The following is a 23,861-nucleotide window of genomic DNA, read 5'->3' as shown; positions in this document are numbered from 1 at the left end:
TATCCATGAAGTCATTTTGGAGGTTGAACTGCCTAAGTTGCACAGGATTTATCCATTAAGTCAGGAGGTTGATATGCCTTATTTATTTGGGATTTAGGAGGTTGAACTGCCTAAGTTGCTTAGAATTTGTCCATTAAGTCAGTTAGGAGGTTGAAATGCCTATTTTGAACAGGATTTAACTATTAAGTCAGGAGGTTGATATGCCTTATTTATTTGGGATTTAGGAGGTTGAACTGCCTAAGTTGCTTAGGATTTATCCATTAAGTCAGTTAGGAGGTTGAAATGCCTATTTTGAACAGGATTTATCTATTAAGTGACCATCTCCTGCCTTCCTTCCAAGTGAATAAGGGTTGGTTCCTTTAGGTGTAGTCCATGCACATCAATCTATTAAGATGAAAACCTTAGCAGAATGCTTTACAATCATGGCAGGGGACATTTGTTTGCTTTTTCACTAAATTGGAACAATTGCAATACATGTACCTTTTTTCCAATCCCTCTGATATCCAAAACAATATTATAAGCAAGGGAATTCAAGTCCAGACTGTTTCTGATTACACTCCTCACATGGGAAAAAATTTTGAAAAACAAGCTCCTGAACATTGTGTCAGAGATTCCTATGAAAATCATGCCATCCTAACACCTGCTGCAACAATTATGCAAGCAGATTTTCCAGCCCAACTAAAATATGCCACACTTGCACACCTGACCCATATCAAACAGCCATCAGTGGTGGACAGAATTGCTCAGGCGTGAAGGTCTGTCCCTTTGAAAGCCTATGAGGAGAAACAGAGAAACAGCACTCCTTTACAAGTCTTGTTGCAAACAAACCACTAATATCCTCCTTTTGCCCTTTGAGAAGACGTAATTAGCTCCAATAATAACCAAAGGCTATATTGCATTATTGCTGACAGATTTCATTATCAAGTAAGGGAGGGGACATAAGCCAGGAAAAAGGTATCTCCAACCGTTTTATTTGGTTTCAACTTGTTCCATGGGCCTTGTCCTTTTGTCCAAAATAGAGCCTGTCATGGGTTTTGATGTCACTGAACAAATTACCATTCAAGCCAATGTCCATGGCCTTGCTGAATGACATTTTGTGTAATATCTGCTTCCTACAGTAATCACTTTAGCCTTTGCTGGTAAAATCAGTTAAATTTATGCCACATCCGGTGACCCAAACTTCTTGCAGTTCTGCTGTGATGACAGTTTTTCTTTCATGATTGCCCCTGGTTTTGTTGCCAAGGGCAGGTTCTTGTCGCTGGGAAATCAGTCCTTTGTTTGAAACTGAATGTGATCAACTCAAGGATCCTGTTTGAGTATTTGAATTGTACCTGAAACTTACTGCACTGATCAGAAGTGGGAGGTCTTGTTAGTACTTACCACTTAAAGAATTAAGGAACCATATTTCTGCTTGGGCTATTTTGGATTTGTTGGGTTATTCATTTAGTCTACAAAGAATTAACTCAGTATTAATTTTAATTATTAGGCATTTTTGTCATGAGGTCAGAGCATATGCTGCCAGACTTGCATTTGAGGAAAATGTTCTCTGATTCATGCAGTTAGATAGAGGTCTGATACGTCACTTCTATCTGAGAGACTTTACATCTCAAAAGACCCAATTTGACCTGGTGTGACCTATATCATCAGCTTTGTAGGCTACTTTCCAGGTCTGCTGATGATGCAGATTACTCTATTTTCACTGGGTCTGCCTCGGATGTGGGAGGTCATGGGTTCGATCCCCGGCTGAGTCATACCAGAGACTTAAAAAAATGGTACTAACAGCTGCCTTGCTTGGCATTCAGCATTAAGAAGTTATTGTTAGGACTGGTTGACCAGGTGTCAGGATAATGTGACTGGGTGGGACATGATGCTACATGTCTGCGGCATGATGCCCCAGTGCTAGACATCACTATAAACTTGCACGTTGCAGACATCATAGCAATATGACTGAGAAATTGTTAAAGCTATGATAAAATCAAAATCACATCACATCACTATTTTCACTGGATTTGCAGGAATTAAAATCCTCTCTTCATCATATTTGCTATATATTTTTAAAGTTTGCCAGCTTTTATTTTCTCAGACATGGCATTTCTCATTAATGCACAGACATTTACATGAAATCTTTGATCAGCTTAATAATTCTTAAATTTGGTTTTAACATAAGAAAAGAATTTTGTAATAAATATAATAATGTGATGGATCATTTATCATTAATTTTGATTCTAGCAGAAGAAAAAGTCTTTTTTTAATACATTTAAATGTCATTGATCATATTCATTGCTATGTTTTCATTGAATATTATGCAAATACTGTTTGTAGGTATACATTTTTAGTTATATTTGTATGCTGAATCCCTTGTAGCATGTGCACTTCTTAAAAACCTGACTGTTGATGCTGAAGATCTAAAACTGAAAGCTAAACTTCATTGAATCTTATGTAAATACTTTTGATAATGATACAATTTTTATTTTATTAATATTAAGCTGGAGCCCTTGTAGCATGTGCAGTTCTCAAAAGCCTGGCCACTAGAGCTGATGACAATGAGGAACTAGAACTGAAAGCTAAACTTGTAGAGCACTCAAAGTAAGTTTATTTCATCTTATGTGTTTTGATAGCTATATACAAGTTTCATGTTTGAGTCATTGAATCATCTACAGCATTATTAGACCTTTTATGTATCATGCCAGGGATCACAATGTAGGAAGCTATAGTTACTCTATGGACAAGTAAAATTCAAAGTTTGAGGAATTTCATTCCAGTTCATTAGAAAGAGATGGGGTGCTAAAGAGAAATACCATAATGACTATATGTCTTGGGACACTATAAGTCTTGGGACACCATAAATTATTTTCAAAAGTAATTTTGTTATGACCTATAAATATTGGGACACAAAATTACTGAAATTTTGTATGTAATCTAAGTCTTGGGATGCCTTCAACATTTGTTTGAAAAGTCAATAAATATACTAAATTTTATTATTTCTACTCAGTTCAGCTGTATAATTTGATCGATGACAGGAGTTGAGCATTAGCGAGTTGCTGTAAGCATTTACAACAGTAACCTATCCCATTTATCTTCGGTGTATTAGATTATTGTATCACTGTTCCAGTAATTGTTTTTATTTGCCTTGAAAATGTAAAAACCTAACTCATTAAAAATGTGCTCTCAGTATGACAAGAATGAACAACAATAGCGTTTGGTTCAGCGCTTATATTTAGTGAGAATGTTTACATCACAGCATCACTGCATGTACATTGAAAATTTTGACTTCCACATAATAAATACATCATTTGCATTCGAATTATTGGCACCATTGTGTTAAACTTAAATAATAGCTCCAAAATACGATAAAGAAGTTTCAGAAATAATGCTTTGAAAATAATTATAATATCTTAAAAACTCAAACATAGTTTGCTTGGATGTAAACGACTATAAATAAGTACCCATTTACTTGGCTAAAATTGGTAATCATGCTACTCAACCAAGCAAGTGTTCTTACCATAATTGCTTGACAATGATAATCAATGTTGAGTCAGTCCAGTATAATTTATGGGGGCTAAATAATTTACTACCTCTATGTTGCAGGGCATCTCATCCAACTTCAGACTTTACAACAGTTAATTCATGTGGATTAATGTTGCAGAACAAACAGTTTACTGGTATTGATGCCAGGAAAAATCCCCCCTTTTTATAAACCAGTTTCATAGTTCAAACAATTACCTGGACAAATCTGCCCATTATAAATGCAAGGAAATGCCAAAACAGCCAGCTGTCCAAATTCAAAGGTGAAATGAATACTCTGTTGAAAGTTACAAATTTGTGTTATGATAAGCTGAAACACAAAACTAAAATGTATCAATGATGATCAGTTATGTGAATTACTGTATGCTGGTTATGTGACTTGTATAATTAAAGATGTTTGTGATTTCATATGATTTACATCACTTAGTTGGATCGCTTATATAACTGAAAAATGGTATTCTTGAGTGAATGGGTCAAATTTAATAGCATTTGAGATCTTTTTTAATGTGATTCCGGAGAATGAGATCTGGTAAAAACAATGAATAAAGCAAAACTGTATAGTATTGTTGGGAATAAACAAGGATATATAATTTGCACCTGGTAAGTACTGTTCTGTACGCTTTATATAGTACCAGTTACCTGGTAAACTCTAAGCACCCATGAATTTATTGATGTTTTTATTGATCTTTATTTAATGTTGGAAAAATTGGAAAATATGCACATGCAAAATAATAACATAAAAACAATCATAGTAGTTATAACAGTTTATTGCCATAGTAAATGAACAAGAGGTGGTCACTGGCATAGTATGGCAATCTTGCTGAATTTGTCTTGATTTTTTTTACATTGATAAGTGTTGGGACACTGAAAATACTATAATTTTTAAATGCATATAAATCTTGTGACACACACACAAAAATTATTTTTTCATGTCCCAAGACATACAGTCATTACAGGTAGGCTGATTAAATGACGGACAGATGGAGGCTATCACATGATCCTTTAAGCCATTTGTATTAGAGAAAAAGGTGATTATTATATAGAGTTTTGGGCTTTGAGGGATTTCAGTCCATTATGCTTATGGTACAGTGTGTATTCTTTATTGCCAAATATAATTTGCAGTGAAAAAAATGTGTTGCACTACACTCCGCTACATTAAATTTCACTTTCTTCACATTCAGAAAATATGAAGACTTGGCCACAGAAGTGTTGGGAGAGTGCTACAGTAAAGACAAACAGTTAGCACGTCAGCTTGTGGTGAGGCAGCTTAACAATTATGGCAAGACCACGCTGTTTACACTGGCAGATGTCAATGTTCTGATGAAGTTCATGGGACACACTTGCTGTCAGACCAAGCTCAATCTCATCTGGAAGGGACAGATGGCAACAAACACACCAATCTTGCTGGTAAAAATATTTGTGTCTACTTTTCAATTTAAAGCTTTTTCATTTTACATGGATTACAGAATATAGTCTCAATGACTTGCATGTTGGTTGAGTTGGAAGATATTGGAGAACTGATGACACTGACATTGCAAATGTTTTCAATGATTTTTTCACCAACATTACCACAAAGTTAAAAGAACCAGTGATAGAAAACAACTTTAATGAACATCCTAATCAATCAGACTTTAGACAGAATCATTCCTGTGAGACTGCTTTGATCTCCCTAACTGATAAATGGCTTCAAGCACTTGACCAAGGTAGAATAATAGGATCTGTATTTGTAGATTAATTTAGGAAAGCTTTTGACATGGTGGATCATGAAATCCTTTTGAAAAAAACTGAAAATCTACCAGTGTGATGAAAGAACAATTAGATGGTTTGCTTCTTACTTAAGTGAGAGAACACAACATGTTTACATAAATAATGTTCTGCTGAACCTGAAACAATTAGATATGGAGTACCACAAGGCTCAGTTCTAGGTCCATTACTGTTCATTCTATTTATTAATGACCTCCCACTTTCACTAAGAGACTCAATATCATCTACAGATCTCAGCAGGCACATGTTAATCCTACACTGTCCAGGTTCTATGTTTATTTCCCTTGGTATGCTTAGGAAATCCAAATTATGAAAGTCTTTTGGCTGAAGTGAATGAGCAATCTTTATCACACTGCAGTGAGGCACTATCTTCACAATATTTTAGTATGGTATAACTCCTTTGTCTTTTTGAGGCACTTGAGGTATAGCTTATACTTGAATCATTCTTGACAGTGGATATTGCTTTGCTCTTGACCCTTTGGTATTCATCATTAAACTTGTCTATGACCTTCTTAGTATAGCTTTAGAAGGGGTATCCTTTTGGAAAGTTGCTTATATTATAGTTACTGGCATCCTCTTGCATGTCATGATAGATATATTTAGTTTCCACCTCCAAGAGTAGACAGCCAGTATCACTATATAGCAGCTGGGCCCTAGTGGTATAACATATTTTTATCTGTTTATAGTAAAAGTCATACATCAGATATTTCAATAAGCCAAGGACTGTCATGGTGGTATTGATGGCTTGATTTAGATTGAGTCTGGGTTTTGTCAAGTGTAGCATCACAGAGTTACCACCAAAGATCTTACAGGACTTGAAGGCTGTGTCAGTGATTTGGCATAGCCACTATCTGCAGAAGAGCATGTCACTCAGGTTCAGCCTGAGGATCAAAATAACACTTCTTATTTTGACCCTCAGGTTGAACCTGATTGACATGCTCTTCTGCAGATTTTCTATGATTTTGACAAAGGCATAATTATTTGGCAGTTTCTTCTTTACATTGCTAAGTCACAGATGGAGGCTGTGTCTGTTATTGGCAATTGAAATGGTAGTGATCTCTCACCCAATCCATACCCAGATGCTTTCAGAAGATACAATATTCCCTAGTCTCTTTAAAGGTCTTGGTGTTGGTAGGAGTCATAACCAGAGCACAAGGGTTGGCTAATGTCTCTGAGATCTTCCTCCGTATACAACTGGTTGGTTTTGCCAGCACATCACCAGACTGTAGCAGAAGCTGCATTGTGGTTGACTGGCAGTCTTACATAGGTGTCACTGTAGATGGATCAACCTCTTCCATTTTCACAGGCACATCAATTGCCCCAAGGTCCACGTTATAACATAGGATATGGATATCTGATGAAAGAGGTGCATTAACCTAGCTTATTTTTCCAGACTTATGTCTAACACATTCATCACAAACTTAAGACTGCCAAGTGTAACCTTACCTGATACCTACTTCACTTGCTAACACTGTGGGCATTGTCATTGGTGCAGTATAGGGCTGATAATACAACCCACTCAGAAGCATATGTCATGATTTTCTACATTTACATTGTCCATTTTTGGGATCCACCTTGGCATAGGTACATGCCATTTGACTCGAAATGGGCAGTACTGTGAAATATATAGCTTTACCTTCTCAAACTTTATTAGCCATCTTCCTGAGCCTGCTATTCATAAACTTTTCCGATCACTCCTCCATCTTAGCATCAGCCTTTTCAACTAGTTTGTTGTGGTGATCCACAGATGATGCCACTTCTGCTCACTCAGATGTTAAGTATACTAGCATGAAGATAACTTCTTTGTCCCTAATCATTTCTATCATGATAACACTTACATTAAGATTCAATTTAACACCCTTTTTGCCAGTTTCCTCATTTATAATGTCCATAATGCCATGGGTCATGACTTTCAACAGCTTATGTATATTGGATTCTAGCAGATGTCCAGGTGGGTTTGTAGCTTGATAGTTGACCACAACCTTGCTGTGTTTTCAATCTCAGCTCTCTTTTTGTGGTCTAAGCTGTGTTCACAGGGATCATCTTGCTGGAATGGAGGTGGGGCTGACCTCCTTTGCTGCCCAGACAAAATGTCGCCTTGCTCATCATTTGGCGCATTTGCATGTTGGGGCCTACTGCCTCATGGCCTGTATTGCAGGACTTTGAACCAGTATGTACTTTTGATGCCTTGGAGTAGGCATTGGCCTCTTGGTAGCTTCCAGCATCATCTTTACATGCTTTGCTCCTCATGATCTGCCCCTCATTTAGAAGGATGGTCATTTGCTCTAAACTAGGCATGGCTTGTGTGAACTATGGCATTCTGTGGTGAACTATCAATCTCTAAATGAAAATTGTTGCTCATTGTTGCTGACTGAGGGTAGCACTACATGGCTGCTATGTATGCTATGGTACGTAGCCTTTCTCTAAATATATGATCATCACTGTCATTAGGCAGGAATATGCATGTCAGCGCAGCTCTGTTAGGGCCATTTTCTTACTTTGCTTGTGAAATGAGCTTTGCTGCCATCTTTATATCATGCTGTCTATCCCCAGTGCATCCATTCAGTTACACATCTTAGTTCATCATCTAACCATGATTAGCTTTATTTAACCTCCATCCCCACCTCCTAGACTACTTGGGAAGCATTTATTTTGGTTGAAAATCATTGCAGCTCTGTGACTTAGCAGTTGTGGTGCAAGGTGAAGTCAGATTCCCCTTTGACTTCTACTTTATTGTTATTATACTCCTCCTCCTCCTCCTCATTATTATTATTAGTGTCATTGTTGTTGTTATATGCATAATAAAAACACCATCCAAATAAGTAATCATTGTCATTATTATCATTATCAGCAGCAGCATCTCATTATTTTATCTTTCACTATTTAGCCCTACTACATCACTTCATACTACTTTATCAATTAGTCCCAATTAGCCCTACTTAATCACTTCATAACAATATGAAATGATGCCATCCTTGCTGGACATGGAGAAATTTGCAAAGGTGGGGGTGAACTGGTCTGTTTAATGATTGGATACTTGTTTTAAAGCTGTGTCAACTTGGGAATAATTGTCAATAAAGCACTTTTCTAACCAAGTTTTTTGTTTTTATGTAAAAATGACCTTTATTTTCAAGATGCCCAACTGCTAAGAGATTGTTAATAACATTTCTACTGGTTTCAACAACTGTCATGTGTACGTGAAAACATTGTGTATTTCATCACTGCTTTATGTTCTTTGTTGAGTAGTCTGGTTACTCCCTGCTTTGCTCTCTACGATAGTGATTGTGGAATGCAACGCAAGGAACATACTAATCAGGGAACCAGACTACTTATTGATTCAAATTCATAATCAAACGAGATTCCTTTTATTATAAAACAACCACAAAAGAAACGGAACACTTAGTTTGTGAAACACCCATCATCATCATCGAAAGTCATATTTTTTATTCTTGCATTGATTTGATGCAATGATTTCATTGCAAGTAATAGTGAAACTTCTCATCCATAAGGAAATCTCCAAGTGCCAATTCAATAATTGCAACTTAATTACAAACTCTGAAACTAGCTTCTCATTAATAAACTGTATTAGTGAAAGAGAATTTTATGTTGTCAGGTATTCATTTCATTTGGTTGTCTTGGTATCTTTGATCACAATTGTGAATGAGTATGCTAATTTAAGGTAGTTTAATTATATTATGTTAATCAAAATTTTTTAACAGTGTTCAATGACCTAAATTCACTTGACCAGGGCCGCTAGCTATTACGCTGGTTGGATTTGCATGCCTTTTAACTTTTCATTTATTCCACCCCCTTTATTTGCTACAAAAGACTAGTTAACATGGTAATACAAGGTCTTTTAATTCAGTGCAACAATACAACAATACAACAAATACCAATCTGATTGCAACAAATATTTATGCAAATTAGGTGTCAAAACATTGTCGGCACTTAGGTTCTCACAGAAACCTTCGTGGTCATAGCTGTTACAGTTGACTGACATATTTCATGTTTGAACACAACATTGCACAATGTATTTATGATCATTACACTTAACTGAACTTAAAGATATAACTAAAAGACGCATTTCACTTGATTAAAAAAACTTAATTGGTATTTATTTATTATAGTGCTGCATCAAGTAGGCGTTAGCATCATTTTCATTGAGTGAAATTTCATTGCATGCATTTTTTATGGTGTACAAAGAATGTAGTTTGGAAAGAAATTGTAACAAAATACATGACTTATTAAAAGTTGATAATTTCATAATGTTGATTGAGGTTTCCAGGTTGAATGAACCGTTTTGACGATAAAACTAGCGATATATCAATGTTTCATATATTTTTTTATTTTTATTGGAATTTTTTTCCTGTTCAACAAATAGGGGTCAAATTATTGGTACTTTCTTGTGAAACAAATGGGATCCACAACTGACCCCACATAATATGAGTTCATGAATTATCAGGGCATGAGTTATCAAGAGAGTGGTATACTTTTCCAGTTAGCCCTACTATGTCACTTCACTTCTTTACCAGTTAGCCCAACTACATCACTTCACACTACTTTACCAATTAGCCCTCCTACATCACTTCATACTACTTTACCAATTAGCCCTACTACATCACTTCCTACTACTTTGCCAAATTAGCCCTACTAATCACTGCCCACATCTATCTAAGACCTCAGCCACCACATTAATTGTCAACAAATTAACTGTTTATTTTTTTTTAAGGTTTTTATTTCTCTTCCATGTGATTAACAAAACTTATAACACCTTTTCAATAAACTCTGTATATATTGTTTCATTCTCTTACTTAGTCATAATTGCAAGATAAAAAAATATTGATTTCAATGTGCCTCTAATAGGTTTCCTTTGTTGGTGGTAGTGTTATGATTGCATTCAGGTTAAATACCTTACATTGGTGTCAGGTAATGGGGGTTGCCCATAAACTGCACAAAATATACAGCTGAAAAATATTGATTTTAGACAGCTTATTGTAAGGTGTAAATCACTGTGGACAGAATGTCAAACAGACAGATTGACACTTGTCATCACTTTGACCTAGAGATTGAGATCTTGAATTCAATAAGCTGAAAATAAAAACTTTAATAATTTCAATATTTGTTCTCTGCTCATACATTGCCAAAATAGCAAGCATAAAATGACTTCTTGTAGACATTTAGCAAACTTGTAAAACAGAAATCTACCTGAATTCAACTAGCATGAATTCTTTCTGAAGCAATGGAGAAAAAAATTGTCATTTGCAATAATTGTAAGTGAGGCTTTTAAAACTGCTTCTTGTAAACGGAAGTTTAGTTCTGATGAAACTTAACAGGTTTATATACTTGAAACCTTTGAGTTTGTGATGAGCAAGAGACTATACATATTAAATATGCATTAACTTTGAAAATATCAAGTTTGTGAGATAGTTTGTAGATGGTTATGTTCTTCTAACACTACATAAGCCTGTTTGGAAAATGGTTGATGTTAAGTTATGTATGCGAGGGGAGCAGTATCAAGCCTTGTTGGGTGTTTTGTTCATTAATTACTTTACACATAAAGTGTGATAAAGTTACTTCATGAACTTGGATGCCACCCAATATCAAAGGTGCTGATTTCTGCTTCAGTTTCAATTATTAAGTTTACGGACACTGAATTCAATACATTTTTGTATGTTTTTGGACATGGGAAAAGTTATAATTTGCCCTTAAAAAGAGTGGGGGGAAATACAATAATGGTACCCAGGTCATATGACAATGCATTTCAGGTGCTGTGTTTACATTTCAATATTTTACATTATAAAATATATATTATTTTAAAAGATTTGCTAGCACATGACAGCTTCTGAAATCTTTAAAACTGCTGAGATCTTTCAGACTATACTTGACATTGTTTCTGAGATCTTTAAAACTACACTTGACATTACTTTTGAGTACTTTTATACTCAGCATGACAGCTTCAGAGATCTTTCACACTAGACATGACACCTTTTGAGATCATTCAGACTGCTGAGATCTGTCACACAACACATGACAGTTTCTGAAATCTTTCAAACTGCTGAAATCTTTCACACTGCACATGACAACTTCTGTTATCTTTGACACTTCATGTGACAGTTTCTGAGATATTAAATACTGCTGAGATCTTTCATATTACACAAAGCAGCAGTTCTGAGATCTTGGAAATAGTATAATGGATGTTTGTTTTTTCTTTCAGATCCTAATTTCCATCATTTTCCCCTTCTTCGTACCATTTATAAAGTTTTCAAGTAACCAAGCACAAGATGAGGTAGAAGAACAAACAAAAGAGAAAGTTCCTAAAAACAAGGTCAATCCAATCACTGTCACACAAAATGAGGATCAGGAGGAAAAAGCTTCTTCCAAATCAAAAACACACCAAAATGAGCTCAACTCAGTCAATTTTTTTAATGGTTGCCGTTACTTTTACAGTGCCCCCATCACAGTCTTCATTATTAATACTGTGAGTATATACATTTCACATGAATATTAGTTATGAGATTCAAAAATTAGCTGCATTTACAATTGACTGACTTGATAGCAAGTCATTACATTACAGCACTATAATTAGAGCACTGTGTGCAGGAGACCCAAAAGTCCCATGCATCCATCACTTCCATAAAATATGTCTGACACCATATACAATGGAATTGATAGTGTTTAAAGGTAGATTTTGATGAAATAATTCCACCTGAAGATATGACATAGCTTGAAAAGAATGACAGAGTTAATTTTTAATTTTTTTTTTTTGACCACTGCAATTTCCTGAGAAATACTGATAAGGCCACTGGAAGAGTGTCCATCATGATAAATAATAACTCCACAGCAAAATTAATCTCAGTACTCAGTGTATCCTCTAGGGGTGCAAGACTGAGAGTAAAAGATCTCCATGGTGTCAAAACTGAGGGTCAGACTGAGTAAAAAACAAATTTTGGTATCAAAACTGGAGGGTCAAATTAAAAATTTGGGGGTCTCTGAAGCGCAAATGAAGATAAAGGGAAACATTGATACTATGTTGGAAGTCGTAGCTGCTCTCTTGTCCATACCGAATGTTCAATGTTCAGTAATCTCCCTCCAAGCACTGCAATCAATCAATTTGATCTTAACCATCTTATCGAATAGTTGACAGTACCTTTTGTTTTTATCAGTGACTTTAACAGTCACAACACACTTTTGAGCTGCCAGGATATAATTAAGAGAGAGAGAGAGAGCAGAAAATAGAAGACTGTTTCCAGATGCAATCCAATGTCTTTTTATTTATAAGTCATATACTTAAATGAATACAGCTACAAGAGTCTACTCATCATTAAATCAAACCCATCTTTGTTACTTGACTTCTTTTAGGAAACTGGTGAAAACTTTTGAAACACTATTAAAACTCTGTGGTCTTAAACTTAGTAACAGAAAAATCAAAACCAACTAGTTTAGCTAAATTCAAAAAATAAGTTATTTTCCAACAATACAAAGTGAAAATTTTAAAGGAACTTTCAATATTGTGAATTAAATCCCAAATATTCCTAAAAGTTCTATCATGAGTTTAAAGTTCAAAGATTGTTCCAAATTAATTACAGGTCTTGAACATGCTGATGTACCAGTAGTCTTTAACATGCAGTTATACCAGTATTCTTGATGTATCACAATTATATAATCCAGAATATCTTTGAATTCACAATAATCCCAAAATAGTGTTTTAGTTGAAATTGCCAGTGATCAAATTGTAATTCCAATGAATAATGTAGAGATAAGTAATTCCTCTCAAATTATATCTAAACACAACTAGATTTTATTTTTGGGGGAACACACAATGCAGACTCAGCACCTTTACTACTCACCTGCACATGCTTAAATTCTGATATTCAAACATTTTTAAACTTTTAGTTATTTCTTAGCCAGTGGTTTCTTAGCTTTGGGAGGAAGGACACATTTTGGCATTTTGCCACGAATTGAACAAAATGTTTGACTTGAATTTACCACATGTGAGGACCATTTGTCCATTCATGTTGGTGTTGAACAAAATAAATGAGAGCTGTCCTTAAATATTCCTCAAAAAACATTTTGAGCAATGCAACAACAATTAAACAGGACAAAAAAATCTAAATATTTAAGTGTGACTGCTGAAATCATTTATTATTGTCAGTCTCCACCTTATCTCCCTCCACCAAAGGACTGCCAATTTTCATCAAAGGATCAAAAGAGATTGTTACCACCTTTCATTCCATTATTACTTGTAACACCTCCAAAAAATCCTACATCTGACCTTAAACTCCCCAAATTCCAACAGTAATGTTAAATCAATTAATAGCTTTTTGTGTACTTGTCAACTGTTATTTAACCGATTCGGCCCCGATCCCGTCTGTAGGCATGATGAGGCTGTACCCTACTTCAAAGCCCTGCAGCATCAAGGTCATTTAAGATACACCAACATGGGTGGTTTTGAAAAAAAAGCAGATAGATATAGCTCTATAATGATATCAAATAATCTGGAAGTTCTAGTTGTACTACAAAATACAGAGAGAAAAAGCTCATTTCTTTTACCCGGTTTTTTTTTTCACCCAAAATTTGCTCGAGATCGGAATGCGATTTTATGTCCGGATTTTAGACCTTTTGGCCTCAGATCTAAGTCATACCAGTCTTATCTGCACACAGACAGGTGAACCTTTGCAAAAACTAGGATAAGGTGGGCATTTGGAATAAATTGCGGTCTCCATACGAAAATGATGGGTCTATTAAGCAAAAAAAAAAAAAAAAAAAAAAAATCCAACTTTTACCCTTCTGCTCATGTGCAAGCAAAATAACCAATGGAAATTGATGTTTCTAATACAACTAGGCATTATTCTCATGGATAATCTGTTGAAAACTGATGTATTATGATGTAATCAGAAATAGCACCCCAAATGTCGTTTCTACGCACATTTCAGGCAAAAACGACAAAAACCTCTGGGGCCGAATGAGTTAATAATAGTAATCCTATTTGCTTTGCCACATACACATCATTGCACTGGTCGATCTACTGGAATACTAGCTGATTCGGACCATGGCTTATTTCGACAGTAGCTGATTCAGCCCAAATTGCAGGCTGATTTGTCCCAAATCATGGGCTGATTCAGTCTGTTAATGCCAGGCTGATTTGTCCCAAATCATGGGCTGATTCAGTCCATTAATGCCAGGCTGTTTTGTCCCAAATCATGGGCTGATTCAGTCCATTGATGACAGGCTGATTTAGACCATTTTTAAAAAAAAACAATGGCACACGCACACATGATTTATTTTAGTAGTTACTACTGTTCTTGAATGCATAGTAAGATACTACAAAAGGATGATATTCAACTCTTGCATTTACCTAATATAGATATTAGCACATTTCTGGGCAAAATCAGAGTATAATAGATATGAATTTAGAATTCATATCTATTTAGAATTTTTAACCAAAATAACTTCCACTGATTCAATAAAGAAAATATAAAGTTAACTTGTCATAAAATCAGGCCAGTATGAACGCTATCAAACAGTAATGCATATAAATTGACCCAATGTATTTATTGATTTCTCTTGCAAATCATGCTTTCTTCACATTATATTTTTGTAAATTATAAAGAGTTATTGATAAGCAAAATGGTAATATACTGTACTTCACTTTTATCATTAAATTTTTATCATTGAATTGATGTCTTTTGAGTAAAATTTTGAGCCAGTAAGCCAATTTTTATTTTCATTTAACCTTTTGAAACATTTTAAAATATTCAACTTAAAGCATATTAAATCATTGATTTCTGAATATATATTTTGTATATTAATACATATATAATATCATAACACTTCCATGTTACCAATGTTTGCAAAGTTATATCAGGTCAGTATTATACTCTGTGTTCTAAAACAGTATTAAATTCAGTAAATTGGCAAGTGACATCAAAAGTGCTTAATTATAGCAGCATTGGTCGAACAGGTTTTGCCAATTCATGGTCAGATGATCCTACTATTAGCATTTGCAGTTTAATTAATTAAGGACACAATGATGACACAAAGTAATAAACAGATGGTGATAATTTAAGTTAAGGTGGTATCTGAGGTAAATTCAGGAGATACCAACATAAACAGACAAGGAATTGCCATGGACAGTTGATAGCATTGTGAAAGTCCTATGCTGAGAAACGGAACTCTACCAGTCACCTACTGAAGTTACACGCCAGCATTTATTGACCATGTTGGTTTGTCCAATTGCTATAAATAAAACTATTCTAAATAATAATATGCAATTATTTTGTGTGTTTGGTCTTTTACAGTATCCATATTAAATAATAATATGCATTACATTTAAATAATGCATTATAAATTCAGCTAATGAAAATCACTTATGGTGCTCATTGTTTTTGTATATAGGGTTTATTTAGTACTGTATAAAGAAACATCCCATATATAAATTAAAAAAAAAGAAGGCATTGACATACTCAAACCAGTACATATCAATGAAAAAAGTGACCAAACGATTAACATACTGGGACTACTATATATAGACGGAAACAATGTAACTGCATTGTTGTTTTTTTCCGTGTTAGTAATTTGCAAAACATTATATGATACATTCTGAATTCAGATAACAAAAATTAACATATGGTGCTTTAAATAGATTATTAATTCATCTTATGAGGTCCACAAAATTAAGAGAATAAAAATATATGATATTAAGGTTATAATACATGGAACTATATCATAAATATTACATGACCCCACTTTTCATTTTTAGTGTACAAGTTTTATTTAGTACTACATGTATTAGTATATACTATGATACACAGTATAACAAAATGTTCTACAAAAATCAAAAGAAGGAACTGTCATATCATGACCAGTATATGTGGAAAAATCAATATAACAAATCAGTGTTACTGAAATATAGATGTATATCATATTGTGTAGTTTTAAATCTCAAATTTAACAGGACCTTAGTTTAATTTTTTTGGCATATGTGTTATTTAGCACTAATAGTGTATAGTACAATGTACAGGACAAAGATTAATTCTAAACAAATCTAACAGAAGCAATTACATAAGGTGAATGAGCTGCTTTAAAAATATTCACAATTAAATTGCTGATGCAAGATAAATAGTCTTACGTTATTTCATTTCATTATGTATAACAACTCAGTTACCACATGTAATAATAATAATAATAATGAGGACTTTGTATAGCGCCTAATCTTTAGAAGCTCTAAGCACTTTACAACATTAGACAACACCTATAAGATAAGAAACATAATAATATTATTACAAAAACAAACAACATGAAATTAGAAAAACATTAAACAATAAAAAACATGCTGAGAATATTTCAGGTAGGAAACATTATTAGGTTTTTAAGTTTGTTCTTGCAGTCGAAATAAGTGAGTTTTGAGAGCCCTCTTGAATGTGATCACTGTGTCTTTGTGTCTAAGTTCAGTGGGCAATTTATTCCACGTACATTTGGGCTTTTGATTCCTTAAATACATATTTGAACTCCACCTGGGAAACAATGAGAAATATCATATTTTAAGCAAATGTAAATGTCACATTGAATTCTCAGATGAAACAATAATATTTCACTTTGTATGAATCAGCCTGGCATTTGGCCCTAATCAGCCCTTAATCTAGGCTGAATCAGCCAGTAATTTAGACTGAATAAGCCTGTTATTTGGTCCAAATCAGCCCTTAACCTGGGCTTAATTGGCCAGTAATTTGAACTGAATAAGCCTGGCATTTGGTCCAAATCAGCCCTTAATCTAGGCTGAATCAGCCAGTAATTTGGACTAAATAAGCCTGGCATTTGGTCCAAATCAGCCCTTAATCTGTGCTTAATTGGCAAGTAATTTGGACTGAATAAGCCTGGCATTTGGTCCAAATCAGCCCTTAATCTGGTCAGAATCAGCCAGTAATTTGGACTGAATAAGCCTGGTCTGAATCAGCCAGTAATTTGGACTGAATAGGCCTGGTCTGAATCAGCCAGTAATTTGGACTGAATAAGCCTGGCATTTGTTCCAAATCAGCCCTTAATCTGGTCTGAATCAGCCAGTAATTTGGACTGAATAAGCCTGGTCTGAATCAGCCAGTAATTTGGACTGAATAAGCATGGTCTGAATCAGCCAGTAATTTGGACTGAATAAGCCTGGTCTGAATCAGCCAGTAATTTGGACTGAATAAGCCTGGCATTTGGTCCAAATCAGCCCTTAATCTGGTCTGAAACAGCCAGTAATTTGGACTGAATAAGCATGGCATTTGGTCCAAATCAGCCCTTAATATGGTCTGAATCAGCCAGTAATTTGGACTGAATAAGCCTGGCATTTGGTCCAAATCAGCCCTTAATCTGGGCTTAATCGGCCAGTAATTTGAATTGAATAAGCCTGGTCTGAATCAACCATGGTCCTAATCAGCCTGTTACTGATCTACTGTGGAGCATTTCTGGACCCCAGTAAGCTAGTTTCTCTACAGTGTTGATATAACACATAAAAAGTATAATGGTTTTTTTTGCAGGGGGAGTTTAATTTTTGTTAAAATTTCTTTTACTTTTCAAAAGCATTAGGTTTCATATTTAAAACAGTTTATGTAGTAAACTTCATGCTTCACCCTGAAAAAGAATTAAGTAAAGCCAGCACACCAGATTGACTAAACTAGGAAAACTTTTAATTGCATCTGAACATTTCAAAGTTTTGTTTTTCCTTTTTATGTAAAAGTATTTATTATGTTTTTTATTCATGTCTCAGCATTTACTAATTTCTGAACATTGATACAGAACAATTATTTGATGGACAAACTTCATATTTAATAGCTTGGTATTACACATATATGTGAAGTTTTTTTCCCACAATAATAATAGAGAAGTTTATTATTTTATGGTAATTTACTTGAGATACATTTTTTATGAAGATAGCACAGACTCTTTGAATTAAATAATGCAATACATAACTGATGTATGCACAACACTGCATATATGCTTTGTTCCAAGTTGTTGGAAAGAATGACCTTGATGTGGCACTGGGATATGTCGGGACCATCGGGTCAAGACATGTTCATAAGTCATATCAGTTGAGTTCTTTCACCCAGCAAGACATAAATACAGTTTTGTAGTTATTGCATATCCCCTCTTTTACACTTTTGAAAAAATATTTTTAGCTTTACTTTGTGAATGAAACCCAAAATGAATAAGGATTTATAAATGCTTGACACATGAACGCCCAAAATTACACCCAAGTAGTTTTAATTTGAGTGTGTGACATGTAAATAACAAATTGAACAGCTGTATTGAACACCAGATAAAGCATGCAAGATTAGTTGGATATGTAATAAGTAATATTATGTATTAATAATCAAACAATAATTTACCTCATGCATGTAAATCCTTTCCTCATTTCAGATCTCTTATTTGATATTCCTTGCCATATTTACCTACTTTGTGCTGACAGATCTATACCCCAAAAAGCCTTCAGTATTGGAATACGTCACATGGGGATGGACAGGAACCATGTTGATTGAAGAATTCAGACAGGTTAGAGGTTTTTCACAAACAGACAACTCGTTATCTTAGCTTAAATTAATGGTATATTTTTGACCATCAAGTTAAGTATCAGTTAGAAGTTTGTAAAATACATAGAGGATCTTGCATGAGGATTTATTTACTATGAAATTTATTAAATATATTGAATAATAATATATGCAGTGATGTGCTGGCAGTGAATGACATATGATATTTGCTTCAAATGAGTGAATAATGGATATATTTTATAGAGTGGGTGAAAAGAGTATTTTTGCATGTGGCTTCCACCAAAGAGGTGAAATTTATCTCTTATTCACTCACAGCAAGTAAAGTTTCTTGTTATTTTATGCCCAGTGTATTAGCTAGCAATATATAAAATACATTACAGTAGATTTCTTACTGGATGTCAGTGGTTTGCCATTTATGTTCTGCTGTTTTGTGCATATTGCACAGAAAATAGATGTAACAATTCTCCTTCCAAATTCAAGGTAAAACATTACATCAAAAAACAGAAGAAAACACAATATTTGCACCTTGTTGGATTTGAACTCATTCATTCATCTGAGTGTGAGGTGGCCATAATGTGGATAATGTGACTGGGTGGGACATTATGCTACATGTCTGTGGCATGATGCCCTGGTGCTAGACATCACTATAAACTGTCACTGCAGACATCAAAGCGATATGACTGAAAAATTGTTAAAGCTACGTTAAAAATCCAAACCACACAGACACATTTAACAGATTTCAGTCAAACTTAGCACATACGCTTATGTCCTTAATATCTGACACTAATTTGATTTTTGAATGACATCTGTACATACTGACCAGGCATCTGACTTAACTTGTTATGATTATAGAGATAGTACATCTGAAGAAATTTTGGTCATATTTTCTGTGTAAACTTATGCCATCAAGCTCACCTAAAAGAGCAGGTGATGGCATTGTCCTGTAATCTTACCTGTTTTGTATGTCTTGTGTCCATCAGTATTTTCTTGAATCTGACTTGTTACTGTTAGACTTTCTATGTAAGCTTATGTCATCCAAATTAATAACTATTTTTGAATATGTGCATCATCTGTGAGAACTAATGACATGGTCAGGCATCTGTGTTTCTCAAAATAATCTGATTGCATTTTTTGCATTATTTTTTTCCCACTATGATCTAGGATATTATTGGGGTTGACATTTTATTGCCTATCAGGTGCATGCTTTTTTGACTGAATTTGTCTTCATTCTGAAATTCACTATTTTTCATGGGGTATCTAGTTTTGTAGATTTCATAGTTGCTACGGACTACAAATTTAAATACTCAACATAGAATAACTCTTTCATACAAAGCAAAGGATACCTTCCATAGTTTTGAATTTAACCTTTATAAAATATTTTTGTTATATAAACAAATGAATTCTACCTGAACACAGAAAACTCTCTTGAGAGACTCATCATTCTGCCGCAAATGGCTGGTCTTTCCAGACAGGTGGTCTTTCAAAAGGAGGTCATCACACTATATAGTAATCAGTGCATTTAACAATTTCACTTTGAGATTGAGTTTTCACTTTCATCCAAAGCAATATTACAAAGGTAAAGTCCTTTGTGATCAGTTTTCACAAAATTTTAGGCTCAAATTTAAGCTCAGCTGTTTTATGATTTCCTGTCCTGGTTTGTTAAGACAAGGGATCTTCAAATATGCATGGTCTTCCAAGCAGATTTACTATAGTGCAGGAAGAAAGGTTTAACAAAGGACTGAGTAATTTTTAGAAGTTGGCAAACTGTGTAACAAATGAATTATTTAATTATTCAGGATGATTAAATGTCTGCTATTGACTAAGTCTTTTATGTTCCTAATGACTGAGTCTCTTAGTAAATTTGAAGCTCACAGTCAGTAGATAAGTAAACTATATGACATTATTTAAAGATTACAGACTGGACTTACCTGAAGGTTTGTACTTAGAAAACAAGTGTACATTATGATGTGATCAGCTGTTGTAAAATCAGTATGGTGAGTGATATCAGACTTCCTTAGATTTAATGTGTCAAGTTGATAATATAAAGCAGTGATTTTCTTGACATTAAACAAAACATATTTCTGCTTATTTCATATATAATTTCATTGAATAATAGCATATTTTATGTCTATATTGTGGTTCACAAAATACAACCATTACTTATTTAGTAGCAATATATGACCTGCTACTGTTGCTACACATTTCTGGGATGCCTAGTCCCCAGTGCAGGCTAAATAGTCCTTCCTCCAATATTTAATTTGAGGACCAGGAAGAAAAGAACATCACTACAGTCAGATTCCTTGGTCATATCCAACACATGGAGTATCTTCCCCTGTTTCTTTGGGCTTTTATGCTTTGTCAGGATGCTCAAAAAATTTTACTTCTTCTAAACTTTTTTGGTGTTGTTTTAGTCATTTTCTCCCCAATCCTTGCTTCATTTGTGTATATGTGTGTTCCTTATGTTGAAAGTTGAAGGGCATTTACATCTTGCTTTGTGAAGTGGTGCTTCAGTAATGATTTACCTCTTATTAGTCTGGTATCAGCATAATAAAGTATTCCCTATTCATTTTTAGTTCTGGTTCAATTTGTTTTGTAATATTTTTCTTTCAGCTTATAACTGTGTCACAAGATGTGGATAAATGCAGGCATGAAAAATCCCCAGGGGACCTTCTTACCACCTTTTTGTCATGTACTATGTGTCAATGGTTGTCCTATTTATTGTATGTAGGAGGATGCAGTGTGGGACTTAGCTTAATGTTCCTGTACATATGAAGGAAGGAAGAATGGTCTCATTTTCACTTCTTCTCTGGATGACATTCTTTGTTCCCATGAGGGGCCTAATTCACTTCCTGTCTTAGGGAAGTTGACACCTTCAGTGAAAGGGGGTTTGGGAGCACTTTCTGTGGTTCAGAAAATGCATACAGATTTCAGATTAATGACACTCAAACCAATGCTGCCAATTCCTGTTGGGGATTGATCATTTAGCCATCCCAATGAAGGGACATTGCTGGTGTCTGATAATTGTTGTTGTTGTTGTAGGGTTTAATGCCATTTTTCAGCACACGATAGGTTATACATGGCGGCCAGTATTAATGGTGGAGAAAGAACCTGGGAAAACCCCAGAAAGAACCACCGACCCACAAGAAGCTACTGACAAGCTTTCTCACATACCCACATTGGCTGAATCCGAGACTAGAACCCACGCAGACAGAGGTGAGATGGCAGTGATCCGTAATGGAGAGCGCGTTAGACCACTCGGCCACTCGGGGCCCCGGTGTCTGATAAGAACAAGTTGCAACTTCCAGAAGGTAATAAAGAGCAGCACTATCACTCAGATCGGATGGTGAGTTCTTCAAACAGATTTTTTATCAATCTTCATCACCAGGCTAGTTTTTGCTGAGTGAGTATTCACAGGCCACCAGTCACTGACTAGGCACCAGTCTACAATGATCACTGGTCACCAGGAATTGAATAGGAACCAACTGGACATGGGTTTTGATTGACATTCTCAAGACAGGGATTGGGTTGATATCCTGACTTCCCTCTCTTTCCATATAATCCTTATTGGGTACATTCTCATTTGGATTTTGTGTTTGTTTCCACACTCATTGATGGTTCAGTAGTTTTCTCAAACGTTTTCTCTGGGTCAGGAGGCTACCAGATTTGTCTGGTATGCTCCCGGGACTGAGACCCTGGACACATCTCCCAGTCAAATCTTTACATGCCATGGAACTAGAGGCTTTACCCACAGTTACAATAGCCCCATATGCTCTCTTCTTGTTTGCCTTCTTCAGTTTCTTGAAGGATGGATTCATGGGGGCTGTGGCTAAAACAGCAGGTCAAGTACTTTACATGCCCATTTTGCACTATATAGAATTTCTCCATCACTGTAGAGATGCTGCTTTGGAGACTTATAAGGTTTTGCTGGACAACGGCAAAAATATTTAAAGGTCTACACTGAGTGATGTGGGGACATTCAGGTTCTTCTAAGGTCTTATCCCATTTGTAGTGTTGCAGGATTTGAGGGACTAACAACACTGGTCTAGGCACATCGAAACTGGCGTAGATCCATGTTTGCTATGATTGATTGATGTGATCTCCTTGCAGGTTTTTCTAACAGGGTCAAGCTCAACAGCTATGCAAGCAATCCTAGTTCAAAACTCTTACCTATCCATTTTTCTCTGGATGAGACAGTCATAGAAACCAAGGGAGGAAGTTTGTGGGCTCCATCCACATCCCTAATTAGAGTGGTACTTGGACTTCAAGAGTAGCACCCTTTCCTTCAATGTCTTCATCTTCCCAACATCCAGGTAGGTGCCTGACTAGCCTTTTCCCCACAGGTCTGGCAACATGGACAAGGGGCCCTTTCCACAATAAATGAAGGTTACAAGCATCATGGAGATGAATTTCTTCACCAGTGTAAGGAGGATTTGTGTCCTCCAATACAGGATCACCCAGATTCTCATAGCAGGTCTTTTGGCCAAGACTTCATTGTGGATTCACCTTAAGCTCTCTCTCTCCTGGGAACTTGAAACACAGCTGTGGAATTAGTTTCAATAGGCAGCTTTCATTTGTGTCCTCTCCTGTTCCGGCTTCTAGCAAACTGGAGACTGTAAAAGGACTCAGATCCTCCTGAGATCTGATTATGCATCATCACCTGAGATGCTACCAGATTGGGATTGTTTTCTCAATGGAGTCCCAGATAGGTTAGTTCTCAGGAAGAATCATCCCTTTATTTCAACAACCTAGAAATGGGCAGTGTTTCTAGACTTACTTTAGTGTCTATCTCATTATGCATCATTGTGTTTTGACCACCATGGAAAATATGTTGGTTGTAGCACACCTCAGACATCATCGAAGTGTACATGGTCCTTTCTTTTGCATTGAAGTCTGGAACTTTGTCTAATGGGTGGTCACCTCAGAGGTCTCAGCTCTGTGTTTGTCATAATCCAGGCAAAAGATATAATTTGGCAAACAGTTTGTCCAGACATATTCATGTGGTCCATGTGGAATGGTCTCTGTACATGTTGGTTGCAGAGACCTTTA

At 35.3% G+C, this 23,861-nt stretch overlaps 1 protein-coding gene across 1 annotated transcript in view; it reads left to right on the top strand.

The window, feature by feature from the left end:
- Positions 1 to 23,861, top strand: part of LOC149803616 (transient receptor potential cation channel subfamily M member-like 2) — a 166,660-nt gene that overhangs the window by 86,617 nt on the left and 56,182 nt on the right. The window contains exons 18-21 of the mRNA XM_089953965.1: positions 2,487 to 2,586; positions 4,707 to 4,932; positions 11,504 to 11,767; positions 18,688 to 18,819. Of these exons, the coding sequence (XP_089810091.1) occupies positions 2,487 to 2,586; positions 4,707 to 4,932; positions 11,504 to 11,767; positions 18,688 to 18,819 (722 nt within the window). The remainder of the gene's footprint in view (positions 1 to 2,486; positions 2,587 to 4,706; positions 4,933 to 11,503; positions 11,768 to 18,687; positions 18,820 to 23,861) is intronic.

Source organism: Sinohyriopsis cumingii, chromosome 3 (genome assembly GCF_028554795.1).
Source record: "Sinohyriopsis cumingii isolate HCF-2022 chromosome 3, ASM2855479v2, whole genome shotgun sequence".
Taxonomy (NCBI): Eukaryota; Metazoa; Mollusca; class Bivalvia; order Unionida; family Unionidae; genus Sinohyriopsis; species Sinohyriopsis cumingii.
This window is presented reverse-complemented; position numbering and strand designations above follow the sequence as displayed.